The sequence below is a fragment of the Dermacentor albipictus genome, chromosome 2 (genome assembly GCF_038994185.2).
Source record: "Dermacentor albipictus isolate Rhodes 1998 colony chromosome 2, USDA_Dalb.pri_finalv2, whole genome shotgun sequence".
In the NCBI taxonomy this organism is placed as follows: domain Eukaryota; kingdom Metazoa; phylum Arthropoda; class Arachnida; order Ixodida; family Ixodidae; genus Dermacentor; species Dermacentor albipictus.
The window spans coordinates 122314340-122342313 of NC_091822.1; the positions used below are offsets into that span (position 1 = coordinate 122314340).

At 46.6% G+C, this 27974-nt stretch overlaps 2 protein-coding genes across 2 annotated transcripts in view; both read left to right on the plus strand.

Annotated features, from left to right (window-relative positions):
- Positions 1 to 18645: 18645 nt before the first annotated feature.
- LOC135910754 (uncharacterized) lies at positions 18646 to 23692 on the plus strand. Its single transcript, XM_065442839.2, has 2 exons — positions 18646 to 18864; positions 22201 to 23692. The coding sequence occupies exons 1-2, from the start codon at positions 18762 to 18764 to the stop codon at positions 23403 to 23405; spliced, it is 1308 nt and encodes a 435-aa protein (XP_065298911.1). The 5' UTR covers positions 18646 to 18761; the 3' UTR covers positions 23406 to 23692.
- Positions 23693 to 27840: 4148 nt separating this feature from the next.
- Positions 27841 to 27974, plus strand: part of LOC135910753 (rhomboid-related protein 2-like) — a 34332-nt gene continuing 34198 nt past the window's right edge. Inside the window, exon 1 of the mRNA XM_065442836.2 lies at positions 27841 to 27962. The gene's annotated coding sequence lies outside the window, so the exon portion shown is untranslated. The remainder of the gene's footprint in view (positions 27963 to 27974) is intronic.

Genomic DNA, 27974 nt, shown 5'->3' on the forward strand with positions numbered 1-27974 from the left:
CGCTGGCGAGCTGTTCAGCTGCTGGAAATTCTGCTATCGAGTTGCGCTTGCTAACAGACACGTCTGCATTCGCCTTCGCAGCCACTCATTGTGGGCGCCACCTGAAATAAGTGGTCGCGGAGAATGCACCGAAGACTTGTTGAACAAGTTCTGAGCCAGTGCCTTTACAGAGGCGAGTCACCTGTAGTTTACGGCTCTAGGCTTCAAAGCACAACGAGATTTTCTTTTCATTTCGCCGTTCTGGCAGCTTCACCCCACCTGAATTTTCTTTTTCGCCGCAAATGCAGAGAGCGCACTTTGTTCATGTTATTTATTTTTATTATTGACTACGTCCGCCAAATCCAGATGGCGCGCAATGAAATAGGAGAGGACGCAACCATAGGTTTGTGGCTCTCCGTACTCACGACGAGCAAGTTCCAGATGGCAGCCTCTAACAAACCACGACTCGAAACGCGACTGCGAGCCAGGTGTGTCCGCGGGCCCAGTGGGCAAAAATAACCACGAAGAGATGACGCGTGATGTCATATCGAAGACGTCATTTCGCGTCTCGCTGCGAATACCTCGCGTTTTTTATGTCCCCCTTCATGAGCCGCCCGAAGCCAATCGCAATATCCTTCGACCATTGCATACTTCTTGTTCCCCTCGGGCTTTAGGAAGGCGCATGGACAGCAAGAAAAAGGAGTGGAAGGGAGGCTATAAAATGGCAGAATAGCGAAGACGGGGGCCAAAGCGTAAAAGCGTCGAGCATAAGGGAAAGTGTGAGGAGAAACTGGGAACAGGGAAGCGTCAAAAAAAGGATCTACGGGAGTTGGGGGAAAGGCGGAGGGATCTCATAACCTTACCCGCCCAAGGGTCGGGGAGCCGCAGCGAAAGCACCTTTCTCCCGCCACTTCTACGCAGCCGCCGCCTCTGCCGGGCCGAGGTTGTTGGGTCGTCGTGTTGTGTGTTGCGACGCGGCCTACCAACGCGTTGGCCGGCTTCTACCGTGGCTTGTTCCGGTTCCTTCCTCGCCCGGCCTTCTTTCCTGTTGTAGCCACCTTGTCTGTAAGAGCTGTAGGCAGCGTCCCAACTTTCAGGGGTGGCAGCGTTTCATATTTCTGGCGCCAGCTGTTGGGTCGCTTGGCGCAACCAAGTCGGGATATACGCAGCCGGTCTCTCGTCTCTCGCCGTATTGATTGTTTTTCTTGCGGCTCCCGGCTCCGCCGTGCTTATTTCTACCGATCTGGATGTTCATTCCTAACCGTGGATGGTCCCTTACCCTAGGTATTTACTTCGTGTTTGTTTATCACTCTGCATCTACATCTGGTTGGCCAGACATGTTCCTCTTTCAATGATATCCCTGCATTCGTGCAATGCTCACGGAGGGACGGTAACGTGTCGGCACTCTCGTATGACGCATGCATATTATCCGTCATCAGAGCCTGCAAGTGTTAATTTTGGCGTGCTGCAACATATTCAATTGAATAAGTGAACTAAACTAATGAGCTTCGGATCATACCGCAGAAGTAGGCATAAGCGCGCTAAATAAATGGCAGTAAATGAAACAGAAGAGTAGACCACATGCACGTGTCTTCCAGGAGTCGAAAAAATGCAAACGTAACAGGAAATGAAGGCAGGTAAGGCACGGTAAGAGATAGTGCTTACGTTTATTTCACGTGTAGAAATGATAAAAATGAAATTTGACAAAAAGAAAGATATCTTGCGAAAGGCGGGGTCCGAGAGTACATCGTCCGCATTACGCTTGCACTCTCATGTGCAAACTTATGCACCCACGCAGATATTAAAGAATGGGGATTTGTATAGCTGCAAGAAACTGGAAGTCGAGGCCTTCGGATCCCCTTACTCTTCCAGCCAAATGCATAGCGATCGCCTCGAATATGGCAGTGTTGATGTCACGAAGTAGCACACGAGAGTTAACGCACGAAAAAAAAACTAAATATACTAAAAATACGCCTCATTACTTCCCCGTATATAAGTTCTAAGCGAACTTCGTGCATGTTCTTTTTTTTTTGTTCCAAGCTTCATTTTAACGCTCGTTTCCTTGTCCTTCGTGTACTAGAAGGCCTCAAATAGTCTACTTTACCAGACGAAAGTGGCCGGAAGCTCAAACCACACGAACCCTAAATCAATGTGAAGTCGCCACAGAAGTCTTTGCCTTCACAAACAAGAAAAAAAATGAACATGAGGAACGAGCCAGGCTAGAAGGCCGACCGACGGGCTGTGCACTGAAAGCGAAACAAAGATGCTCCGCGCAACCTTGTCATTGGACAGTTCAATAAAAATTCCTCTCTTAAAACAGAATTTATGTTTTAAAACTTTCTACATCGATTAGCAGCGAAGCATATAATGCAGTGCTGGTAAAGCCGTACTTTTACTTGGACCACTACATTGGCCGAATCCCAACAACAGAAGCTAAAAGCGGGCACTCCAGCAAATGAGGCAAGAGCCAGTGAGCGGACTGACCTAAGACCGGAAGCTGTGCCATATGTGCATAAGATGAGCCACAAATTGAAAAAAAAAAAGTGGCGAATAGTTACGGAGTGCCTGTCGTGTTCTCATCTCCAAAACAGGCTGGCCCAACTGCGTCCCCGCATAATGGTCAGCTCGAAGATAGGCTGCCAAGTAAAACACGTCAAACGCTAAGTGTGTTGCGCCAACGGGGTGGTTTATGAAATGCCCTGTGTTGTGTAAAGTCCTATATAGAACAGGCCGCTGCATCAATGACCGAATGACCGAAGAAGGCCTTCACTGCACATCTTTAAGCACACTGTAAAGCCTGCCCTTGTAAGCCGGTATTTCACGATGTGAAGATCCTGGGCAGAAGTAAAGTTAGAACGGCGCGTGAGCTATTAGAAGCGTTTTACATAAAAGAAAGAAGCAGTGCCTGCGTAAGCCAGACTTCTGTTGCTTTGTACAACGCGAAGCTTAATTTCCTTAGGTCTACCAAGTGATCTTTTCCACCCTGATATTCGCCCTCGGTTGTATTAGGCGCGTCTCCATGTTGGGAAGAGTATATAAACTCTTCTCGCTGTCTTTCAAATAAAGTTGTAAGTAGCGCCTGTGACGTGTTCTGTGTCTCTACTTTGTAATTGTGCCTTCGCACTACATTATGTCGGTAAGTACGCACCAACTGGCCCATCAAGTCCTTCTACAGTACACTGTGAAAATGGAGCCACAAATTGAGTCTGAGCGTGATTTTCCTTTGTTTTCATTTCCGTGATAATTTTAGCAGAAAGTTGATGTTCTATTTCATTCCAGAGTATCTTTGTCATCTATATACAACCTTTGTCATCTAGTATACAAACATGTAAGGCCCATGTTGTGCATATATTCTTCATGGAACAATTAAGTTTTTCTCTACAAAAATGACAAATATGCGGCAATTGTCGACAGTTTCTCATTACTAAAAATAATGTGTATTAAAACAAAAAAGTAATAAAGTACAATAGTCATGAAGGAGTGCCGTCTCGAAAACATAGTAAAAAATTGCCAGTAATAAGGCGAAGCAATAATTCTGTAGAGTATTATCTTTGCATTACGCGAAGACTTATATCGTATCTCACCTGCTGCCGCTTGATTCTTCATCCGCTTTCATTTCCATTAATGTATCATTTCTTTATTTCGATTAATGAGTACAAGTCATTTCCCCTATGCCGTCTTAGGTGTCCTTGGTGTCTTTGTTTGTTGGCAGCTTCTTATGATATCACTAATAGAACTCGAGTCCTTCGGGTTTATGTCACACCGAAATTATATATATATATATATATATATATATATATATATATATATATATATATATATATATATATATGCGAGTGACATAAAGCCGAGGCCCTCGGATATCTTCTCGCCTGAATATGGGAGTTTCACAGGAGCTCACTGCGTTTCGACGGTTGTGGTTTTTTTTTTTTGGAAACAGCTTTCTATGTGACATGCGATGGGTGTGCTTGAGACACACTTTGCAAAATGTGGCTGACTTGAAATCGGCCTGCGAAAGCAAAAGTAGGCACACTGCGCTGTCTCAATCCCCTGTCGATAGCTGTAGGCGTCACGGTACACTCACAAAATACCCCACGCACATGTAGCATGTCGTGAAGAACTTCCGACAGGAGTCCGCTGCAAGACTTTATATGGGCCAAAAGGACGGCCCGTGCTTCAACGGAGCGAGGTCTGGGGAACCCCAGGTGGTCAAAATTAATCCACAGCCCCTCCGCTCCGGCTCCCCTCGTGGCCCACTGTGCAGTTTAAACCACGCAATTTATATTTTAAAAAGCGGCTCTGTTTTGCGCGTGCCTCGATATTTCAGCAGTTTGTCATTCCCGGTGCCTCTCCTGCCAGACAGCTTAGGGTGTTTGGTGAGATCGACCAACAATATAGCGCAAGGACCGACGTTTGCTGTGTAGGTCTGCGCTACCACAGCCGCTGGATAAAATAAAAGTAGGCGCGGCCTGCCACTTCAGGCAGGCTGCAATGGGAGCGAACGCCTTAGCCGTAATTGCATTCTCGGACGCTTCGATGGGCCGAACAACGGCGCTAGCTCTCGGGGACGAACGCGTCGGTTTACACGGGCAAGGGCGTTCGAAACGCGTTTCTATGTCAATCCCAGACAACAGTCTCCAACTGGCGGTGCCGCGACGGATGACAGCAGTTTCTTTTCTTTTTCTTTATCTTTTTTATGCGAAGCATATTACGAGAGCTCAACCCAGCTCCTCAGGCGCGGCGGTGTCGCCATGAAACCACGTGACACCGTGACGTCACGACAGAGGAGAAGTGGCTTTGGCTCAACTCTTGCAAGACGGGCTGGGTGGGAATCGAACCAGGGTCTCCGGAGTGTGGGACGGAGACGCTACCACTGAGCCACGAGTACGATGCTTCAAAGCGGTACAAAGGCGCCTCTAGTGAATGCGGTGTTGCCTTAGAAACTAGCTGTTTCTAAGGCGTGCGTCTCTTGCTCAGGCGCACATTTCGTTGCCGCGCCGAACGCTGCTTTGCTCGACGCTCACCGCGTCCAATGCGGGGCGCGTAGTCGCTGCCCTGTAGCCCATTGTCTTACACCCCTTGGCGGGTCGACGGGAACGCTGTCGCGTTCCACTCTTGAAGGCGAAGCAGTAACGCATGAGTTGTTTCTTCGTCTAGCCGAACCAAATATAGCCAAGCAACAGCAGTTCACCAGGCTAAACAGTGGTTCAACAACTAAAATAAAGGCTAGTATGCTTCGCATCCTGGGCTTAACCTTACCTAAGCCACAGCCATTTTTTTCCTTTTTTTTCAGTGGCCGTGGCACTAGTAAGCCAATCCGGAGAAAACGAACGAATGTGTTCTGGTAGAGTGTGAGCACCAGTAGCTCAAGTATACATAAATCACATAAGCTGCCACAAGGTACCCAGACAGCATTATGTGGTCTATTAGTACCTTCCTCACTTTCTTTCCTCCTCAGTACCTTCCTGACTCCCTCATCTCTTCTACCGCTTTTTTTTTCTTTTTCCAGTATGGTGTAGACGGCCAGAAATATCTGGGTAGCTTCTGGGTAGCCTTTATCTCTGGTCAACTTTCATCTCTCTCTCTCTCTCTCACGCACGCGGACCACGCCGTGGTTGATGTAGACATAGTAGAGAGACGACTTGAATGGCTCTATTACTGATTTTTTATGCGATTGGCATTCTTTCGGAACTTCACACCCTCAGTACGTAGAAGAGCGACAAAAGTTGAGCAATGACCTTACGCACCTCGGTAGGCCACCGTTGTCGGAGGACGTTATTTTAGACCCTTGATCAGATGTCAAATCGAGTTTTAAGGCTTCTAAGGCCATCCACGCCTTACTGACTTGTTTTAATAACGTACGGGCCTGCACTATAGGCTTTCAGTAGACCAAATTGCTTCCTATATGTTTTACATCCTCCTCCTCTCGTCATCGTCATCCATCATGTTCCTATTCCTACCCTCTTTCTTTCTTTCTCTTCCCCCAACGCAGAGTAGCTGGCTAGAGGAATGTACCTCAGGCCGACCTCTCTGCATTTCGTATCATTAAACTTTTCTCTGTCTCTCTCTCTCGAACCCAGTTTGTGATGTGTGCCTGACTTCTTTCGCATACCTAGGGGACCCAAGTCGTCTACCAGTTTGGGCCACTTGGTATGTGCTGGCTGCTGTCTTGCCAAATAGACATCTGGGTCACTGGGTACCTGTCACAGAGTAGGTGCCCGAACAGACAACTTCGGCGCTCCATGGGTGATATAGTGTGTACCCATCCTTGGCAAGCCCCCAAGTCCCCATCCGTAATGGACACCTCCTCATCGAGTGCGGCCGCTTGACGGATAGCCGTTGCAACGAACTTTGCAGACATAATAGTAGAGGTAGCGGGGGTAGCTACGGGATTTCGAATTGGGTGCAGTGATTGCGACGAGTCATACTGCATCGTGGTATATTTCGGCATTGTCGCTGGCAGCGAGTTTGCAGTGACGCTTCGTGTGCCTACGCATGTGCCCGTAAGGTCTCGAGATTTCCGGATGGCATGGGGACATGGCATTCGGTATTCAACAATTATCAGAAAGCTCATCATAGCGTGGAAAACTTGACATAATTATTTGCACACCCATCATAACAAAGATGGCTAATCGCATTAACGTCGCCAATCAACTCCAAAGGATAGATCGATCGCAGTTCTTTTTTTTTTCGTAATCGTTGTATTAGTGATCATCGCGGAAATTTGGTGCCCTCCACAAGCAGCTATGACGCTTGGTTAAATGAAGAAGGCCAGTTGAAGCTAAATTCGCTATATTTACCAATCTGCGATGGTCGTGGCAAAAGCAGGTGATACGTACAGGCTCGAACCTGTATGCGCTGAACCTATATTTGTTACGACAGACACCGATAGGAGAATCCAGAGATACCGAAGCGAGCCGAGCGTCCGCAGCACACCTCGTTGTAAAAATTCCTTGCTCTCGACTCGTTCTGCACGAGTATGCGCGAGTTTCCACTAAGGGACGCTGGTGGTCATGACGTATCGTTACAGTCTCCCAAAGTAGGGGCTTTAGACGCAGCAGTGGAGGGCATCGCCATTAATCCTATCGTCGAGGTGCGTCGTCAGCGTAACGACCTCGTCACGATGGCGGGGAATACCGTCCAATGCGGGGAAGCCGGAGCGCAAGGAAAAGGAAGGGGACCTTGAGATGGCGCGAAATGCTTGAAAAAGATGAAGACTGTACAGGCGAAGCAATAATGTTTGAGCGGAAGGCGTTTCGCGATGACCGCGAACAAGTTGCTGTATAACGTAGCGTCGCGAAACGAGCTTGGTCGGCAGCGGAGAGATGACCACGACTTTTTTTCTGGCTCTCTCTTCTTTTTTTTTTCTGCTTAACGATACTTCGCAAGACGGTGACGACGAAACACGCTGCACATTTTGTTGTTGTTGTTGTTTATTTTTTCTCGAGGAGTCCTCGTTTGCCACCTCTGGGCGATCGCTCCGAGGAAGCATCAGAGCTGCGGCGAATGAATAAAAAAATTTGAAGGGGGAGCAATTTTTTTATGTTCCTTTTCTCGTTGCGTGATAGGCTCATTGATAAAATTTTAAAATATGTCTCAATGGTCGAATAGACATCCGGATACAAAGGGCAGTGCTGTTTGACGGGTTATGTTTGATGCGAATATACGGCTCATGGCACAAGGCGAATTCTGCACTGCTAGCCTTTCGTTGATGCGTCTCGTGCCTGAAAATTACCCTCGACTGAATCATTTTCATTATTTTTGTCGGTGCGCTGATGCGTATACGATGACTTCGTGAATGCGCTTGTGGTTAGTCCTGTTTGCAATGTTGAACAGACATTTGCACATCAATACGTTCTATAGTTGGTGCTCTTCGCTAGGTGAACACTAACGCGAATGCTTCCTTTTTTTTTTTCAAGGCAGAAAAATTGTACGCTTACGTGCCTGCCGACTTTCTGCCATAAATAACTGAACTCGCTGCAAACATAGATAAAACTGTCTCTCTTCGCATAACACGTAAAAAGAATCCCCTGGAATACACGTATCAAATGGGATCTGTTTCATTAAAGCAAGTTGAGAGTTACAAGTACCTTGGTGTAACGTTCACTAATAAATTTTCTTGGAACCTTCACATTGACAACAAAAGTTCTTCCGCCTTTCGGAAGCTAACCTATCTGCGACACAAACTAAGAAATGCCCCTTCAAACGTTAAGCTGCTCATTTACCTAACCTATATACGGCCAAAACTTGAATATGTTTGCGTTGCATGGGATCCCTATACTAAAGTCAATGTTAACAAACTTGAGAGAATACAGAGAAAATCTGTTCGTTTTATTTATTCTAAGGTCAAAAGTTCGGAATCCCCGTCAGAGTTGATGTTGGCTAACGACATTCCTAAGCTTGAACAAAGAAGAAAGAAACACAGGCTAGACTTTTTACATAATCCAAATAATCACAAATTGGCTCTGGACCCTTCACTATATGTAAGTCATCTCTCCACTAGGTACACACGACACATCGTTCGGATACACTGACACCTATCTATGCTAGGACAGAAAGCTATAAGTTCTCCTTCTTTGCCCGAACTATTTCTGAATGGAATTCGCTGCTCGCCTCTTACAACGTGTGACTGTGTTTTATGTAAGTTTTTATTGTCTTATTTTTTTCTGCATAGAATGTGTTCTTCCTGTTGAATGAGCGGGGCAGGTCCTCGGCTCTCAAACTCCCTTGCCTTTGATGTGCGATTCCCTTGCCTTATTTTACATCGTTCTGTTTGCACCATTGTTTGATTTAGGTATTGCGTTTTGATCGTTTTACTAAATGTTTCTGTGAGCAATATATCATTGTAAAGTTTATATATTTTATGAGTGTATACGAACGTATCTTGTATATGTCTTGTACTCAATGTCTGCCCGTCCTGCAAGGACCACAATGTGGTCTGCAGTATGTAATAAATAAAAAAATAAAAATAAACTTCTTTATGAATCTGACATTTCTTATGATGTAGTCGGCAAAACAAAGAAGATGTAAAGAAAGTCTGCTGATGAGTTAAGCTCAAGTCGGCTGCTACTTTGTTTTTTCAAGTGACTCGCCGCAACTATATAGCTATATTTTTTAACGGCCCATCTCGTATTTTCTTATTTTTACTTTCTTATACCCTGTGCAGTGTTTTGACTTTTCTTTTGTTCCTCTCCCGGTTCTACACCGAAGTTATTGTACTAGTGTCGCGCCTTCTCTTTCTTTCTTTTCTTTTGTGTCATCTGACTCATTTAAATAGATACACTGATGCCACCACTGGAGTACATGCGGATCGTCGTTTTCTCCAGACTTTGCAGATTCTACTTAATTCAAGACGTCCCATAATACGCCGACAGCCTAATTTGGAAGTCAATGCATATTAGAAAGAAAAAACAGAGTGCGGACTAAAGTGCTAAAGTGCTGTGGTCAGAAGGGTTGGAAAACGCGTCGGATTCCACATGGAAGCCTCGTTCACACCTTCTAACCCTCTTGACAGCGTCACTTTGCTCGCCGTTCTAGACCGGGATAGTGTAACGATTGTATTCCGATTCTATTCCTTTCCGCGTTTCGCCAGTTATCCGTGTTTATTCTATCACCAGAATGGGCCTACCAGCAACGGTGAATGTAATGAAAGCAATAACATACGATGTTAAAGAACCTAGGTCCTGTAGGAAGAATGGCTCTTTTGGAGATATTTAATGACATCTGGATAAGAGAGACTCTGCCAGATTCATGGAAATTAGCCCGGGTAACTCCAGTACTAAAACCAGGAAAGACTCCCCTTAGTCTTGACTCCTACCGACCCGTCAGCTTCACAAGCTGTTTTTCCAAACTAATGGAGAAGATGATAGACTGTCGACTGCAGTGGTGGTGTGAACACACAAATATGTTTTCCAATTACATGACCGGTTTTCGACAAAATCGGTGTACAATGGATTCAGTATGAGACATTTCCACATGCGTCGAACATGAACGAAGTTGCGGAAATGTGACAGTAGCAGTATTTTTAGACATTCAAAGAGCATTCGACACTGTAAGTCACATACACATCCTTGCTGGTATGTTAGAGCTTGGCCTACACGGTCGAGCACTACGATGGGTATCAAATTTCTTGAAAGACAGAAAAATATTTATGGAAACAATCGAAGGCGCGAGTAATTATCACAGCATCACACAGGGCGTTCCGCAGGGCAGTGTTCTCAGTCCGTTTTTATTCAACTGCGTCATGGCAGCCTTGCCACTAAAGCTCCCGTCTGGTCTACAGTATTCGCTGTACGCAGATGACATCTGCATATGGGCCTCTGGATCTCATATACAAGACATTCAAACAACGCTGCAAGAGGGACTTGACATTATCGACACCTTTTTAAAAGAAAGAGGCATGAGTCTTTCATACGCAAAGACAGCCGTACTTCCTTTTACTAGACGACAGCTGAATAATTTCCAACTTACGCTTAATGGACAAACTTTGATGTGCGTGAAAGAGCATAAATTTCTTGGAATTATTCTTGACAGCCAGCTAACATGGGCTTCACACATCCGCGCAATTGAAAAGCAGACCAATGCAGTAATAAACGTACTTCGGCGACTCGCAGGTACAACGTGGGGGGGATCAGTCTCTTCGCTACTACAAGTTCATAACGCACTCATAAAACAAAAAATTGCTTACTCGGCTCCTATTCTCCATGGTTTATCGCAATCTTCTGAGGAGCGCCTTCAACGTTTACTGGCAAGAGGGCTGCGAGTGTGTCTTGGGGTTCCGCAGGCTACCTCGAGTTCTTTAGTAATTGCTGAAGCTCGTCACCCACCATTTCCAGTCATACGAACGGTTGAAACATGCCGACATATTTATCGCATCTTAACCCAACACGAGAATCATCCATTAAACCTCGCGCTTACCGAAAGAAACAAAAGCAAAATTCACGATGTTATTCGAGAACATAAAGCATTATTACCAAGGTTTGAAATATGCAAAGTGGATGTTTGTTACCCTCCCTGGATGTTAACATGTCCTAAAATAGAATTATCGGTTGACGGGATTATATCTAAGAGAGACATGTTCATAGTAGCCGCCCAACAACTGGCACTCTTCCAAATTTACTCCTTATATCCCCAGTACATACACGTTTATACAGATGGTTCGTGTCATAAAAACTCCTCGACTTCAGCATTCGTCATTCCACATTTAGCGCTAGAACAAACATTTAAATTATCCCGAGTGACATCTTCCACCATGGCAGAACTGTTTGCAATCCTGTGTGCTTTGCGGTTCATAGCATCAAAAGAACATTCGCAAAAATGGGTTATCTTTAGCGATTCGCAAGCCGCTCTCACATTACTACAGAGCAATAAGAAAAATTCTTTGAACACTTTGCTATTGTATGAGACACTCAAAGAACTTACAAAAGCAAGCGCACTGAACCACGTAATTGCATTCCAGTGGATACCTGGGCACTGCAATATTCCTGGAAATACTGCAGCGGACGCAGCTGCGAATCGGGCGCACAATAACGTGGAGACAACCAATCTTCCTCTATTGCGTAGTGAAGTCCGTCTGCTCCTGAGACAGATTTCTTGTCGCCTCAGCAAAACTACCTGGTTTGATCAGCAAACTAAAAACTCTGAGTTATACTTCATAGACCCATGTATAAACTTAACAATGCCGGGAAATCTAAGAGACAACAGAAAATTTGAAACATTGGTACACCGCCTGCGTCTTGGTACTGCATTCACTAAACACTTCCTGTACAGGATAAAACGTGTCTCTAGTCCACAGTGTTCTTGTGGCCATACAGACGAAGATGTGCATCATCTTCTCCTCGAGTGCACTAAATACAATCCACAAAGAAGGGTACTGCAAGCAAATTTGTTGATATTAGACAGAAGACCTTTCACTCTAAAAAAATACTTGGCCCATGGCCAACTGCGGGCCTTCAAAAAAGAGCGCTTCTTGCTCTGAAAAAGTTTTTAGAGGAGACCAACATTTTGGGAAAATATTAGGCATCAGCTGATCCGAATGCGCTAAATGAGTAACATAAACGTTGTTCGTGATTCATAATTGGTTTATGAGGCGATCGCAACTTTTATGCAATATGTATAATTCTGTTCTGTACTTGCAGTGCATTACATGTGTTGAGTGTTCTGACTGTTCTAAATATCTGACTTTATATATGCGTACGTGGACTGGACTTATGCACAGAACTTTGCGACTCATATACTGTTGGACTGTATATTTTTTATTCATCCAGTGTTCTACTGAGTGTTCTACTGAGTGCCATCTTTCGTGTCGCTATTCTCCCTTTTTACGCAAACTTGTTTTCCTTTGCCAAGTGACAAGGAGTAGCCGGTGCCACCATAAAGGCGCCAACCTCTCCTAAAATTTCATCTCAATAAAAAAAAAAGCAATAAAATCGTGCAAACGGAATCCTTGCATTATGACGGCCCTACGTTTGTTAATATCGAATAACAATGCAGAAATTACGTTCTCCGACGCTTTCCCTTCGAAATCTGCCGAGTGTGCTTCTTTCAGTTCTCAAGCCTTAATTTCGCTCTTACTGACCACATAGCCTGTCATGATTCGTCGCGATTCAGCCTTCATGACACTACCGAAAATAAGTACACCCACCAGCTTGTAGAGGAATGACTTCTCCCTACTTCAAATACGCTTATTCTCACCCACAGCTCGGACAACGGCTCATCGCATCAGTCACGTGCCCAAAACGACATGCTTCTTTTATTTTGTTTTTTGGACTTTTATTCGCAAGCGTATATTTTTAAAAAGTATAAGGAACCATTCCACTCTGTCGAGGTGGATGACCAGCGAAGCTGCAGCACCTCACACAGGCTTAGACAAGGGTACATGCATAAATTTCTATCATTTGGTAATGGTAGTGACGATAGCTTTGTGATTACTGGGATATACACTAGGTGGTACGGTTCCAACCTCAGACAGATTCCTGGCCAAATTTAAATCCTTACACGACCGTCGCTGAGTAGTTGAGTGATTTAGATTCGTGTGGCGCTCCAAATCAAACTCTTCTAGCACCACTTGAGTGAACCATTTCTTGTCTGGTTGTGAAATGTCCACATTGAAGTAACCAACGATGATCACAGGCGTAGTGTCCTCGCGGCTAACCCATGCAAAGTGCGTGGTCATGAACTTCTTGATATCGCACTTGCGCGTGCCTGGAGATACACACGCAGTGAATGTCACAATTCCGTTTTTCGTTTGTACGACACGAACATCCCTACAGTCGTGGCATCGTCCTCTTGGGACACAAGGGTGTATGGGTGTACATACATTTTATGCTTTGCATATATGGCAGTGCCTCGTGAGTCCATATGCTGTTCGCAAACGAGTCCACTATACCCATCGACATGAAACAATGCATCTTGATTTATTATTATTATTATTATTAGTAGTAGTAGTAGTAGTAGTAGTAGTAGTAGTAGTAGTAGTAGTAGTAGTAGTAGTAGTAGTAGTAGTAGTAGTAGTAGTAGTAGTAGTAGTAGTAGTAGTAGTATTGGCGGAGGGCTTGAAACCTGGTTAAATCCCGCTGCGGGTCGCCCCGATATTACACTATCCCCGGGATCGGCCCACGCTCGTCTTTTCTTTTAATGATATTATTGTTGACGCACAAACACGAAATATACATGGAACCCCAGCAGTGCACAGCTTCGCCGTAAAATACCCGCTCTTGAAAGAAGTACCACTTCGCTCCTCGTTCATTAACATTTCGCCACAGTTCCGTTCAACGGGTCGTACACCTCTTCACGCCAGTACAGCAGTACATGAACAAAACAAGGGCAGTCCAGGCGAACGCAACTCTGTTGAACGATCTACACGTCGATGTGAATCACGGGGAGCCTTCTTCGCAAACAGGGTCGTTGTAAAATTATATGTATCTATCGTACACCGCAACACACCGCGATTGACCGGTTTCTGTACCTCTGCAAAACTGATGCATTGGTCGGCACTTCAGGATACACTCTTGCTGCTTCAAGAATAGGAGTAAGACGTAGATACACCGAGCTTGAGAAGCCTTCGATCACTACAGTTTGCACAATAACTGCCGAACGAATTCGCCACACATTTTGCTTCACGGTACAGATCTAGCGAGTTGCACAAGCTTTCGATCACTGTACTTTGTACAACGCTTGCAGAAAAACATTCCCTGTGTACCTGATACATCAAGAGTAAGAGCAATAAAAAAATGCAGCACCTCTGCTTCGCAAACAATAATATCAGGTATATCAGAGAGCATACCAATCTCTCGGAAGCGTGCGACGCACGCGATACGTGCAAGGGATAATAACCGAACAACACGTGGCAATGTACGTAAAATACAAGCGAGACTTGAAAGACTACTCAGCGTATCACTTCTCCGAGGCTATAAGAGGTAAAGAAATACGCTTTCTATGAACCGCCAGCTAGCTGAAGAAAAAAAAATCCCTCTTCTTCCAAGAGGGACATTCCATCCCGGCGTCATGCTCTCTTCTCATCGTATCCTCTTCGTTTTCTTTTTCCCCACTCCCCCGGCCACAGCGTCGACATCTCTGTATAGCGCACATACCCAACCGCACGCTCACTCGCACGCCACATGAAAGGCCTGCTCGGCCAAGAAAACCCTCGATGCCGACGGGCCGCCTCGAGCCATCTTTCGCGAGAAGCGTCGCAGAGTGTTTAGCGAGCCTAGGATACACACAACGCCGGCGGCAGGCCTGCGCAGCAGCTGTATTCAAACACGCTAGGCTATACCGAGCACTACTTCGCCCGGGCGTATATACGCTTCCGCGCGCACACACACGCCCACTAACACTCACAAGCACGAGCGAACGCAGGAGTGCAAACACCGCCGGGCCGTCGTTTACAGCCGAGTGCGAGGCTGCAGAACCCCTCTTGCGGCGTGACAATGGGAGGGAAGAAGGCAAACCGGCGGCTCCCGCAGATTCGCAAACGGCCGGAGAGTTTAGGGGATGAAAAGGAGTAGGAGGAAGCCGCTTTTTTGCTCTCAGCTTCGTTGCGGCTATTAACTGGCTGCTCAAACATTGCCCCTGCGGCAGACAGTGAAGGATCAAAGTCCCTCTTCTTTTTCTTTTTCTTTTTATCCCTTTGCGCTTCCTGGCGGTACTGACGAAAGCCATCGTTTTACGCCCGCCACGCTAGTACACACGTGTACTAACCATGGTGCCTTGCTTTCAACGAAAGTTGGAGCTCACGCCCCTCTCCTTCCTGCTGTGTCATCCTATAGGGGGAAGCAGGCCAGGGTGGGCGGAAGGGCTTTGTCTAAAGCGTATATCAGTTATAATCAAATTTGGAGTGCAGTTATTCTGATGGGTTTCGCTGTATGTAGAGTGCACGAGTAAACATGTGAGGGGGCATCATCTGCGTCGTCGCACTACCCTTGCTCTTTCTGTCTCTTATTTTTTTATTCGTGACCTCCTCCTCGGGACTTCTGATATTTTGGATCTTAAGTATTGGCAATTAAACTAACGAGTAAAATCAATCACTCTTGGGGTTCCAGAGCCTCTGTGTTATGCTCCACAGTGGATTATCATGAATGCTGAAGAGGAGGCCTGTACATATGCCTGCAGGCAGTTTAAGTGCTTCTAAAACAACACCTAACCCAACGCAATTTGAATCTTCTCAAAGCGTGTGTTAGACAGTCAAGTACAGGGTAAATTTTTGCGGACTCGTACAAATGTCGCCCCAGAAATTATCACGGTCTAACCAGCATAAAAGGGAAAATTGACCCAGAATGCGCACGATTACGCATGCAGTAACAGAGTTGTTGTTGTTGTTGTTGTTGTTGTTGTTGTTGTTGTTGTTGTTGTTGTTGTTGTTGTTGTTGTTGTTGTTGTTGTTGTTGTTGTTGTTGTTGTTGTTGTTGTTGTTGTTGTTGTTGTTGTTGTTGTTGTTGTTGTTGTTGTTGTTGTTGTTGTTGTTGTTGTTGTTGTTGTTGTTGTTGTTGTTGTTGTTGTTGTGCTGAGTGGCCGTGGCACATAGCCACAGTGGGGGATTGGCCATGAATCGGGTGGGTGGTGGTGGTGGTGGTGATGATGGTGGTCGTCGTCGTCTTAACACGTGACTCAAACCCACGAGCGTTAGTGGCCACGCTATGTATAACTATACAGTAAAAAAAATGTCTCAACGCAATCTGTGCACGCTCTCACAACCTTTCTCGCAATTTTCTTTTATTATTGGTCATGTTTTAGTGGAACATGAGAGTGAAAGTACGGTTAAGCGAGCGTGTCTTTATACGTCTTTATAAATGATCCACACTCCTTCTTTCTTGCTCGTTGGCCAAGTTTTCACACTTCACAGGTCGTTTTTGAACAAAAGCAATTAGATAGTTTAAATGTTAACATTCAAGAGGTAATTCCATCAACTGAATCGGAACAGAATATTAAGATTGAATTTGATTACATCTTCCCCCGGAAACATGTTTCAATCAGTCAGGTTCTTAAATAACCTGTTGCTAGATTACCTTGCACACGTACAAACAAATAACATAATAGCTACAGACGCTCCAGTGAACAACGATAAGACGGGCGTAGGCATCTTCTCGCTTTCGCTTGGCTGGTCTTTCTCTTTGAGCCAGATTTCATTCCCGTTTTTGAAGCCGAGCTTTCGGCATTGATTCTAGCGCTGAGAAAACTCTATTTGAAAAGCCATCAGTACTGTTATTATACCAGATGTCCTTTCTGTCTGTACTTCGCTTACAGCTCCATCCAATTCGTCAACTTTAAAGACGTTTCTAACGTCAGTTCCTCCACAGTTGAATTTTGTCAAGCTATTATGCGTACCAGGTCACTGTGGATTACACTTAATTGAAACGACGGATTCATTAGCTCTAACATCCCTGAGTGGACCGATACTGCCGGCTCTTTTGGCAGTGGCTCACATAACAGTGATTAGATGTCGAAAGTATTCAATTCGTAGAAATGGATGGATGGATGGATGGATGGATGGATGGATGGATGGATGGATGGATGGATGGATGGATGGATGGATGGATGGATGGATGGATGGATGGATGGACGGACGGACGGACGGACGGACGGACGGACGGACGGACGGACGGACGGACGGACGGACGGACGGACGGACGGACGGATGGACGGACGGACGGACGGACGGACGGATGGACGGACGGATGAATGGATGGACGGATGGATGGATGGATGGATGGATGGATGGATGGATGGATGGATGGATGGATGGATGGATGGATGGATGGATGGATGGATGGATGGATGGATGGATGGATGGATGGACGGTGGATGGATGGATGGAATAACTTTTCTTTCCTGCAGTCCTGCGAAGGTCCGAAGGTCCTGCGAGCTACGTGGCGCTAGGCCCCATAGAGCGGGCTGCTCCAACCTGGGGACCGGGAGTTTTAACTCCCTGGCCGCATCGTGGGCTCGCTGGACGGCCCAGAGCTGCTCCGCCTCAAATATCCCTAGGAAATCTAGAGGTGTCCATCAAGACAATCGGAGAGATAGAGAGAGAGAGAGATAGCAAAGAGAGGAAAGGCAGGGAGGTCAACCAGACGAGCGTCCGGTTTGCTACCCTATACAGGGGGGAGGGAAAGGGGCAACAGAAAGAGGAAAGCGGGATAGAGGGAACACCGTGCGTGCACGCAGCAAAGCGCATGGAAATCAGTCAAATCCAAGCGAGGGCTCTGCCGATACGTCAGTCTAGATTACGCTGCCGTGTCCCCCCACTAAACCTATATTTACACAGGACTGGTCTCACGATGTCGCCCTGTGTCAATACTGCCAAAAAACAGAATCCCCAGATCACCATGTTTTGTTATGTCGCCGGTATAAATTATTCAGAAAAAGACTTCTAGAAATTCCGCTTGCTAAATTAGTGTTAACGTTAACATCAGAAATAATACTAACTTTCGGAGCGTCGGTTCTGAGTTTTAGCCACAGGGACGTCTTCGACGCCGGTTGCGGCTACACGTTTCAATCTTTTTTTATCTGATATACATTACTTCAAACATTAAGTAACAGTTCAAGCACACAGTTCTTGGCCAATCCCCCAGTGTAGGTGCAAGTCATAGTGTAAGGTCATAATCATCATCATCATCATCATCATCGAGCGTGCCTGTCGACGTCCTTTTATCCTTTCGAAAGAAGTTGTTCCTTTAAATGAGTATATACTCATTTAAAGTATATGCGTGGTGACGGCCACGAATATCCAGGTAATCCCTTCGGAGCTTGAAGCTAATTAAATAACGTTATAATGTCAACGAATCAAAAGCAGAGTTCGCAGCTCGAGTCACGTTTAGCCCGCGGGCTTCATTGCTGGTGCTGACTCTTGTCTTCATTCGGTGCTCGCCGCCTAAATTAAGCGAAAACACCGTGTGTTCTTCTCCGGCGAGCTTCGCAGAGCCCAGCCTTTTTGTTGTTGATGATTATGACGACGATCACGATGATGATGACCTTAAAGTCTGGCACGTACCGACTCCCGGAGATTGGCCAAGAGTCGGCCAGATTTTACACACGCGCTAAGCGAATAAATTTAGAAATCCGTAATTTCGAGCAAAAAATCAAAGCGAGTAATCAAAGCGAGTAAAATCCAAGACGATTCAGTAAGCAGACAGACATTCTTGTCGCTGGCTCGTTCTCGTCTTCGTCTTCGCCGCGCGATCGGCGCTCGCGGCTGCGTTCGGAGCGACTCGCTCGCTCTCGTTGGCCGGGTCGTCCCCGCCGAAGATCGTCCAGCTGACGCACGGATCGCACGACCCACGACGATGCCGTCGCTCGGCGCGCCGCTTTTTCGCTTCCTCCTCGTTCTCACTGCGGCGGCTTTCGTCGGCGGGGCCGGAAACGAGGTCGGCGCGCACTCGGCTCACGGTCAGTGCATTTGGTCATTCGCTGCGGTATAGGACAGCAAAGCAGTTATAACCCGCCGTGGTTGCTCAGTGACTATGGTGTTGGGTTGCTGAGCACGAGGTCGCGGGATCGAATCCCGGCCACGGCGGCCGCATTTCGATGGGGGCGAAATGCGAAAACACCCGTGTGCTTAGATTTAGGTGCACGTTAAAGAACCACAGGTGGTCAAGATTTCCGGAGTCCTCCACTACGGCGTGCCTCATAATCAGAAAGTGGTTTTGGCACGTAAAACCCCAAATATTATTATTATTATTAAAGCAGTTATAAGTGAGGGTCCTTTTTCAGCGCCGAAGTCGACCACTTCCGAAAGGCATTAAACTCGGCTCGACGAGGAAGATAGGAACCGAGGATCCCGATTTTGGTTCACCGCACCCGTATCCTTTTTTTTTCCGTAACCGTCGTCATCCGTAGGCGCAGGTTCAGGCGTAGTAGACAGTGACGGGGCGTGTTATTTCCAAGGTTGCACGGTAGCTGCTGATAGGGGGCCCTATACACAGGCAGTTCAACGCAAGCGAACGCACAGCTTCCTCGAATGTCTGCCTGCGGCGCTCAGAACCGGCAGACATAGTTTCCTACAATTACTGGAGGAAACTGTGGCCCTGCTATCGTTCAGCCACCGTGGTAATTATGGGTTCTACACGGATTTGTCTGATCTTCGTGCTTGTGGATTCAGATGCTCTTGTGGCTTCGTTGATTACGCTTTCATCTGGACCTAAATTGACTTAAATTTCTAAGCAATTCATGCCTTTTAATTCAGAAGGTGCTAATAATCTGGAGTCACGCATAATCGCTGCTAATCGCAGTGGTTGCGTTTGTCTTTGCGTACGTGGCGTAATAGTTTCAATAGCGGGCCTCAGTGCTAGAGGTCCCGCGTTTGAATCCCGCCGTCGGACAATTTTAATAACGCCTATTTAATTATTTATAGCGCATTAGTTTCCTAAAATTATAAGTTTGCGAAGCCGTTTTAGGCCAGAACAAAGTTTACGCAAACCCATCTACTATTCCCATGATGTCTGAACTATTCTGCTTGCAGTTCGTGCAGACACTAGCGCCACAATTTCCTTTAGTAATTGTATGAAACTCTATATGCCGACATACAGCCACCCTTACGTGTGTTCTAGACTGTGCAAAGGCTTGTTTGCTAGGAATTCGCCAACAAATTAGACAATGATACCAAGGAAAAGGATAAGTGAAAGTTAGGGGTGATTTTAAAGGCAATGGACTGGACGAAGAGAGAACTGGCCGCTGGCTCAGTGTACTAATTCTAGTACGCTGTACCGCTAGTGGAAGCCGAACCCACACCTTACACATGCGATGTTACTGTGGCGGCTAGCCTTTCGTCCAATTCCTTGGACATTTGCTTAAGTGTGCTAGATCTGGCCCTGGAAGCGTTAGGTAGTGCCACTCATGGCCATGGCGGTGGTTATGGCACATCTTTTTTTAAATTTTCTATGTTTGTTCTTTGTGCCTGCGGATATATATGAAGTACTTTTATTTAATTAAAGACCCTGTTTCCATAAACAACTTTTGAATCTTTATCTTTTTGCGGACAAACCAGGAATGCATTCTTGCTTCTCGTAAGCGAACGTCAAGTATCAACGACTTGAGGTCCCTGGCGGTAGTGTTTGTCGCTTGAAACATTAGGGGAGGGGCGGGAGGGCGTTCTGTATTTTTGCAGAGAAACGGGGACCTGTTCACTATCAGGGTAGGCGCGGGAGTTTTTTCTTGGATGGAACCCAATTTGAGCGTGCGTCAGTTTGGGCGTAACATTAAGGCGAATCGAAAGATATGTAACGTCACGTGTGTTTTTACCAACTGACGTAAAAAAATAACATGTAATTAATATGTGCCAAATATATCTAATTTCCCTAGTGTCGACTTGTACAACATAAGCACGAGACGGAAAATGACTAAATTAATCGGGGAGAGGTGCGCACGTTTACACATGTACCTCTAAACTGTGGCTCGCAATTGTTCACGTACTTATTTAGTTTTGCAAATAGTAATGTATAAATATGTTATTGTAGCGTTACGATGCGCTCCACACTTCCCGTGTACCATTTCAAGTTTGTAAAAAGCGCAATACGCTGAAGAATACATGCTTCTTATGTGCGGACTTAGTCTGGTCAACTAACAAGCGCTGTGGGCTTAGAATTACCAAAAAGCTATCATGTAAACAGGACATCGGATGCAGTATCTAGGTGTGCATGTATGCATGCATGTATGTATGTATGTATGTATTATGTATGTATGTATGTATGTGTATGTATGTATGTATGTATGTATGTATGTATGTATGTATGTATGTATGTATGTATGTATGTATGTATGTATGTATGTATGTATGTATGTATGTATGTATGTATGTATGTATGTATTACATACATGGGTACATGTCTGTATGTATGCATGTATGTATGTAGCGCTGAGGACCATTTTTAATCAGCGGGAGAACTCGACCTAGACCCAGCGTGGTACACGATAATGAACGTACACAGGTAACAAAGACAAACATATACAGATGAGGAGGAAGTACATAATAAATGCCAAAAGTATGTATGACTTTTGACCCTTCGGTGCGTTTATCGGGCGCGCAAACATCTGCACGTAGGCGTTTTACAGCGTTTAGCTTTCTTTGAGAACTAACCACGATTCTCTTGCGACTGTCAAACCGTTTTCGTGGGTCGATCCCAAAAACAGTGGCAGTCTAACACAGCGGCAAAAACCGTACGGTGACAACGGTGTTACTGGTACCACCCTTCTACCGCTGGTACCCGAAAGGAGAGTTCTCGCATTCCACCCTCGCGATAGCTGGCGTTTTGAGACGATGTCGTCGAGACGTTGTGCCTCTTGTCTAAAAATGCAGACGCGGTCGTTTGAGGCATTGCGCCTCTGATCACTGACGCTGCACGGAGATCCGAACTTGGTCCTCGAGGAAGTGGCGCTCGAAGTAGTGGTTGGCTTCCGCCTACAGATAAGGCACCGTGGTTAAGGGAACGCCACCCACAACATTTACTGCAACATAGTGCGGCAAATAACCATATCTCAAAGCATGTTAGAGGCATTCTTGGACTGCCAGCTTGGTTGGTTCTTCATAAATATTACATTCGGTCGTTCCGGACATAAATGTGAACGATATGTGGCGCGGTATTGAACTCGTGACCTCGCAGTCGGCGACTGAACGCCATTGATTCGTCGTAGCAGGCATGCTTCGCACCATACCCGTCTGTTTTGGCGATTGAACCAATAAGCCTCCGGCAGCTTTGTCACCCCTTTTTTCTGCTTGCCTACTTGCAGGTGCAGACGAGGCACTGGAAGCCCTTCTCAGTGGTCATGGCGCGAGCTTCCCGATCTGGAAGATCTTCGGAATCGAACCGCCGAGGCGGAAGGGAGTAGAGTTCTCCTCTTACAAGGTTCACGTCGACACCTCCGAGAATTCGAAACGGCCGAAGAAGCGTGCCCGCACCGACAGTGGTGCCCCGGAACGCCATCACCGCAAGGGAGCGCGCGCGCGACGTCCGCCGTACGTCGTCGTGGAGTCCACGAGCAACGGCGAGGTTCTCGGCAAGTCCCTGCTGCGGAATCACTTCTTCCACGACCTCTTCAAGTTGCAGGGCGCCCCCGCTGGCGAGAACATCAGCGCCGTGGGTCCCCAGTACGTCGTGAACAACGGCGTCGGCCAGAAGAACAAGAGCGTCAATCCCCTCATCGTCGTTGTTCGCCGGCGCTCGGCGCGAAGCGAGTCCGAGGGAGCTGCGGAGAGCGCCGCTGCGTCGAGGTTGCTCGGCGCCAAGGGGGGTGAGCTGCACGTACTGGGAGGCCGCGAGTCCAGGAACGAAATGGAAATCAGCCAGAGGACGGGTGCCGAAGCGGCCATCAACGTCATCAAGAAGGTCATCCTGAAGAAGATGCTGTCTTCGAGCCGCTCGGTCGGCGACAGTTCGAAGCCCTGCAAGAACGGGTCTGCTCTGACCGCCGCGATCATCTCGCCGGCGCTGTTGTTTTCGCGCACGCAGCATTTTCCTCCGACCTTCTTCGAAGAAAGCAGCAAGGGCGGCTACAGGGACGCCGCGCCGGTTCTGCCCAAGATCGAGGTTTCCTACAAGTTCCAGGAGGTCAAGTACGAGGGCGACATTGCGTCCGGAGCAGGCTCGGCGGCGGATCTGCTCTTCCCTGCCTCGCAGTTCGACAGCCGACCTTCGGACGCGACGGCTGTCTACGGAGCGGTCCTGGCGATCAGCATGCTAGCGCTCCCGATCACCATCATGGGCCTACTCCGAGTACTCAGTCGTTACCAGAGAGCGACGACGGGCACCAAGAAGACGATATTCAGGTTGCCCTGCGAAGCACCCGCGTACGCTCCCGAACCCGAGCCTAACACCAAGGACCTGAACATCACGGGATCTCTGCTGGAAGATCCCATCTCCATCACGGTCAACAGCTACTATCCCACAACGGCACGGCCAGGTTTAATGCAGCCGCCCAAGCAGACCACCGTATAAAATTGAGCGAGAGAGAGTGAGAAGGGGTGAAGAAAATAGAGAAAGCGGTTTCTTTGAGCAGTTCTTTTTTTTTTATCGGCCATATTTATCACCGATGAGTTCCGGGATATATTTTTTTTTCTTTCTCTTTTCTATTAGGTAAATGGTTGGTGGGTTTGAGTAGCCGGTAAAAGCTTCACCAAAAGGACTGAAAGCATGAAGAGTTGCACCGTAAACAAAGAAAAAATTGACCAGTGCGAGTGGGTTTTCTTTTATTTTTGGAATAAAAAAAAAGCTAGTCTCCTTAACCTATGCCTGAAAAAAAGAGTAAAAATAATGAAGACGCTAGAAAGGTTTCTTGCTGGGCTAGTTGGTTGATTGCAACTCATGTAACGGCGCGAAAAATTAAGGAAATGACTGTATAGTAGAGACAGAGTGAAAAGAGCGCCATTTTCACACACTCTATCATCGTCAAGTCCTTGCTTTTTTCGCGCTGTTACGTAAGTTGCAATGAAGGCGCGTTCAGTATGGTACGCATTGTATATAAACTAGCACTAGCAAAGTGCATGTTACGTGGGTATGCGAAATCGGGTCGTCATAATCGCCGGCAGCAGTCGCCTCGGTAAGAGAGAACAGTCCGTCTCGTAGATTTAAAACTGTCTGTGTCCTGCGCGCGCAGAACTCAACTTGCCAGTTGCAAATGTCCTCATTGTCATCTCTCGTACGTTGCTTGCTTGGCTACTGCTTGTGCCATAGCGCTTAACCACAGCGGGAGATTGGCGAAGAAGCCGGTGGTTAAAGAGGAGGGGACAGAAAACTAAGTAGTCGAGGAAAGGTTTCAGAGAGATTGATTTCATTTAAGGGGATCTCTTCATTGCGGTATCTCAGTTTCTGGCTGTTTACTGTCAACTTGGGGACACTGGATATCGCTGCGTGGTCGCCGAATGAAAGTACCAGTGAACGGGCATAGTAGCCCTCGTACGCTGACCAAGTATGCCCACCTCTGTTCTGCGTGACAATAAGTTGCTACAGAAAACCTGGACACACAATGTCGCTTCACAGGCACCTCTAATGCTCACCAATTCCTTAATGGAATGGAGAGTTACATTTACTGGATTCTTTCAACTACGTTTTCTTTGATATAATAATTTCACTGTGTACTAATGGGTGTGTGCCCGTTTATTAGCCATTCCTCCAGAATGAGCATATGTCCCACTACTGTTCACAATAAATGTCATCAAACCAAACCAAATCAAACCAAACCAGTTTTTATATCGCATCGAATAGACATAACCATTATACATGCCTTCGCTTCACACTGATTCCAACATGTACGCTGGATCTGCATCTATCAACAGGACCGCATTGACGAGTTATCAGATGACAATCAGGCGGACCCAAGAACGAAAAGCATGGAAAGGAATGAAGATCAGCTATTGTGAAAAACAAATACCATTATATATGCATATATATATATATATATATATATATATATATATATATATATATATATATATATATATATATATATATATATATATATATATATATATATATAATGGCACAGAAGGGATGAAGCCAGACCATCCTGACCATGTTGCCGTTGTTCCTGTTGTCGTTCTTGTTTCCTCTGCACAAGAGACACATGTCACCGTGGGGGATCGGCCATGAATTCGGCGGTTTGCACAAAATGGGAAACAAAATTTAGACGATCAAGACTGTCTTACTGGGTAAATACGTGTTTATTGCTTGCCTCTAATTACCCACTTTACCCGGCTTCAGTTTCATCTGTGCCTATCAACATTGCGAAACTGCTCGGTCAGTATTCAGTCTCCGCCTTCGAGCGCAGAGGGCACATCAGCACTTTCCTTTACCTGTCCGCACGGCGCGTGACGTCACTGACGCCACGCGCTAATTGACCAACATATACACAAAACTAAAAAAATAATAAAACAATGGGAACCGCCAGAAAGAAAAAAATCCATCATCAAGTTCACTCCCGGAAATGCGTAAGAAACCGACAAAATATTCATCTGAAGAGAAATATTGAAAGTAATCATGAAGTACTTTATTCGCAATTAATGGTCAATCTCAGCTCATTTTCTTTGAGCATTAGTGTAACGATACGTTAACGTTTGTTGTTGTTTGGGAAAAGTGCACCACGCGCTCTTCAGTCGTGAGCGCGCCGAGTACGCTAAGAACACGCTAGGAAACTGCGCTCCCTAGAGTACGCTAACAATCCCTACAAATGCGTGAAACTCGATTATGCAGGCCCCCTGGCACCCGCTTAAGTTCCTTGTTCGACGCTCTTCCGAGCAATTTCAAGGGTCGGCGGAAAAACCGAAAAACGCGAAAGATCCTTTAGAATATACGAGGGACATTAGAATACACGGTATTGGGGCGCTACCTTTTGACCACAGCACCAAGTGAAAGTGCCAGCGCGCATAACCTCCGAGACAAACGTAAGTCAATTTTGTGTACGGTTAGCCGGTTTTGAAATCCAGCAACCGGACAGCCATGGGGCCGCCTCTCGCTGGAACCGCTGAATGGCAGCACCAGTAAGCGGGGCTCTTAACGGCGCTTAGTTCAAACGGTTCTTTGTGCAACCGCTTTCGATATTGCGTCTGAAAGCCCCACGCACAATAAATATGAACAAGATTTTACTCTTTATGTTGTCACACCAAGGAAAGAGCAGAGAGGTTCGCAATTGCACCAAATCAGCACAGTTGTTGCGGGAGGTTTTGAAAGAGCCTGCGATCCATTGATATCCAGTTTTCAGTGGACAGAAAACCTGGCGACCAGATTGTGCTATGTAATGCAAACAGACAGCCGCCCATCCGCCGCAACACCTGTCTACTTTTCCTCTTCCTTGTCCTTCTCCCTTAGCTATTCCGTGCACTTTTTCCTTACAACTATTAGGCTTTCTGATGATGTTCTTGAGGACGAAGTTAGCGAAAGTGTAAGTTAGGCGAGCTTATGTGAACTCACACTGCGAAGCACAGCTCTGATATTTGTCGCTCTCGCGTTTTTTTTTTTTTTCCCCGTCCCTGTGTTCATTCGCGCTCTATTCCTGAAGAGGAAATCGCAAAACTGTGAGCCGACAAAAGGAGCAAGCACTGCTTTCGCGCAACTACAGTCACGAAAAACACAGTCAGTAGGCAAAAGCTTCAGGTGAAGCTACCAAAAGATGGACGCACGGGATCTGTGTAAGTGGCAGAAGCTAAAATATAATTTGTGAACTGATAGTTGTACATTTCGCTTCATATCATATCACATATGCGTCGTTTCCATGTTCTGTCGCGCTGAATTTCATCCTACACTCTTAAAAAAGTTCGCATCCTCTGGGGCTTATCTTGTCTCACAGCGAAATCGTCATCTGCCTTGCTTGCGTTTCCTTTCTTGAAAACTCAGCGCTCGCTACTTTCCTCTAGAGAATGATGTGTCGCTCTGATAACGAGCAAGCCGTTCGTAACTTGGGAGTACCGGGCCCCTAGCGTTAAAGAAAGAAAATGCAGGCAAGCCAGATGACCATTATCGTTGTGGGACAAGGTAAACCCGAAAGGGTGTAAGTTTTCTTATGAGTGTATTCGTCTAGTAACTAAAGAAGTCGCACTTTCGCCCGAAAAGCGAAGCATTGTATAGATAGCAAATTAGTAGACAGCTATGCAAAGTAATGATAGCAGTTTTATGGGCTGTATAAGCTTGTACACATTCGCTTACTAACTAAATTAACAAGCATGGCGTCACGCGCGCACAAGCAAACACGAACACATCTCACTCGATGACCGCGGAAACTAGCTGTCAAAACGTTTGGGTGAGGAAACGCAGCAGTTGCAGCGGGCAAATTTACCTTCACGCCGCCTCTCGCTTCAATGCGAACCAAGCACCGAAAACACAGCGCACATGAAGCTGTGAGTCCTCGGTGCACCTTGACTCTGTACTCATTGCAGATCGCTTCCAAGATATCGTTCGCGAGGCAGCGCGCGGCCGCTCCATACGCAGCAACCGCTTTAGCAGCCGCCGGAGTAGAGCACCCCCTCCTTCCCCCTGCGCCTTGTGCGCGATGGAAGACGGTGCGCTTAAAACCCCTTAAACTTCGTAAAGTAGCGACACTCTCCTCCGCCACCTTCCCTCCTCCTCGTTTCTCCTTTTTTCACTCTCCCTCCTCGACTGTGGCGCCGCCTACACTGCTCGAGCGTAGCAATGGCGCCAACATGCGCTCCTCGCCACTCCGTAGACGCTTATCGAGCAAAAATGGCGCTGATGCGCGGCGCGAGGGCCCACGTGATGCTATTAGGCCAATAGCGATGCGGCGTCGGCCTCGGCCAGAGCGCGCGAGGAGGAGGCGGCATTCTTCAAAGCGTGGCACTACTTTACGAAGTTTAAGGGGCTTTAGGTGCGCTTCCTCCTCTCTTTCTTCCCTTGCGTGTGCGAGATTGAGCCGCCATCGTCTGCTCACTTCGCACGCTTTCACTCGCACATACAACATACGGTGCGCGGCGACGATGCTATCGCCCTTGGACTTTGTACGGAATATCAGGGCGACGACGACGACAGAAATGCGCCTGGAATGACCATGTAAGTGCTATC

What these genes read in the sequence shown, in the direction of transcription:
- LOC135910754 (XM_065442839.2), top strand. Translation starts at nt 18,762, where the DNA reads ATGCCGTCGCTCGGCGCGCCGCTTTTTCGCTTCCTCCTCGTTCTCACT. An exon ending in CGGCGCGCACTCGGCTCACG is followed by an intron (nt 18,865 to 22,200) that starts GTCAGTGCATTT and finishes GCCTACTTGCAG; the next exon opens with GTGCAGACGAGGCACTGGAA.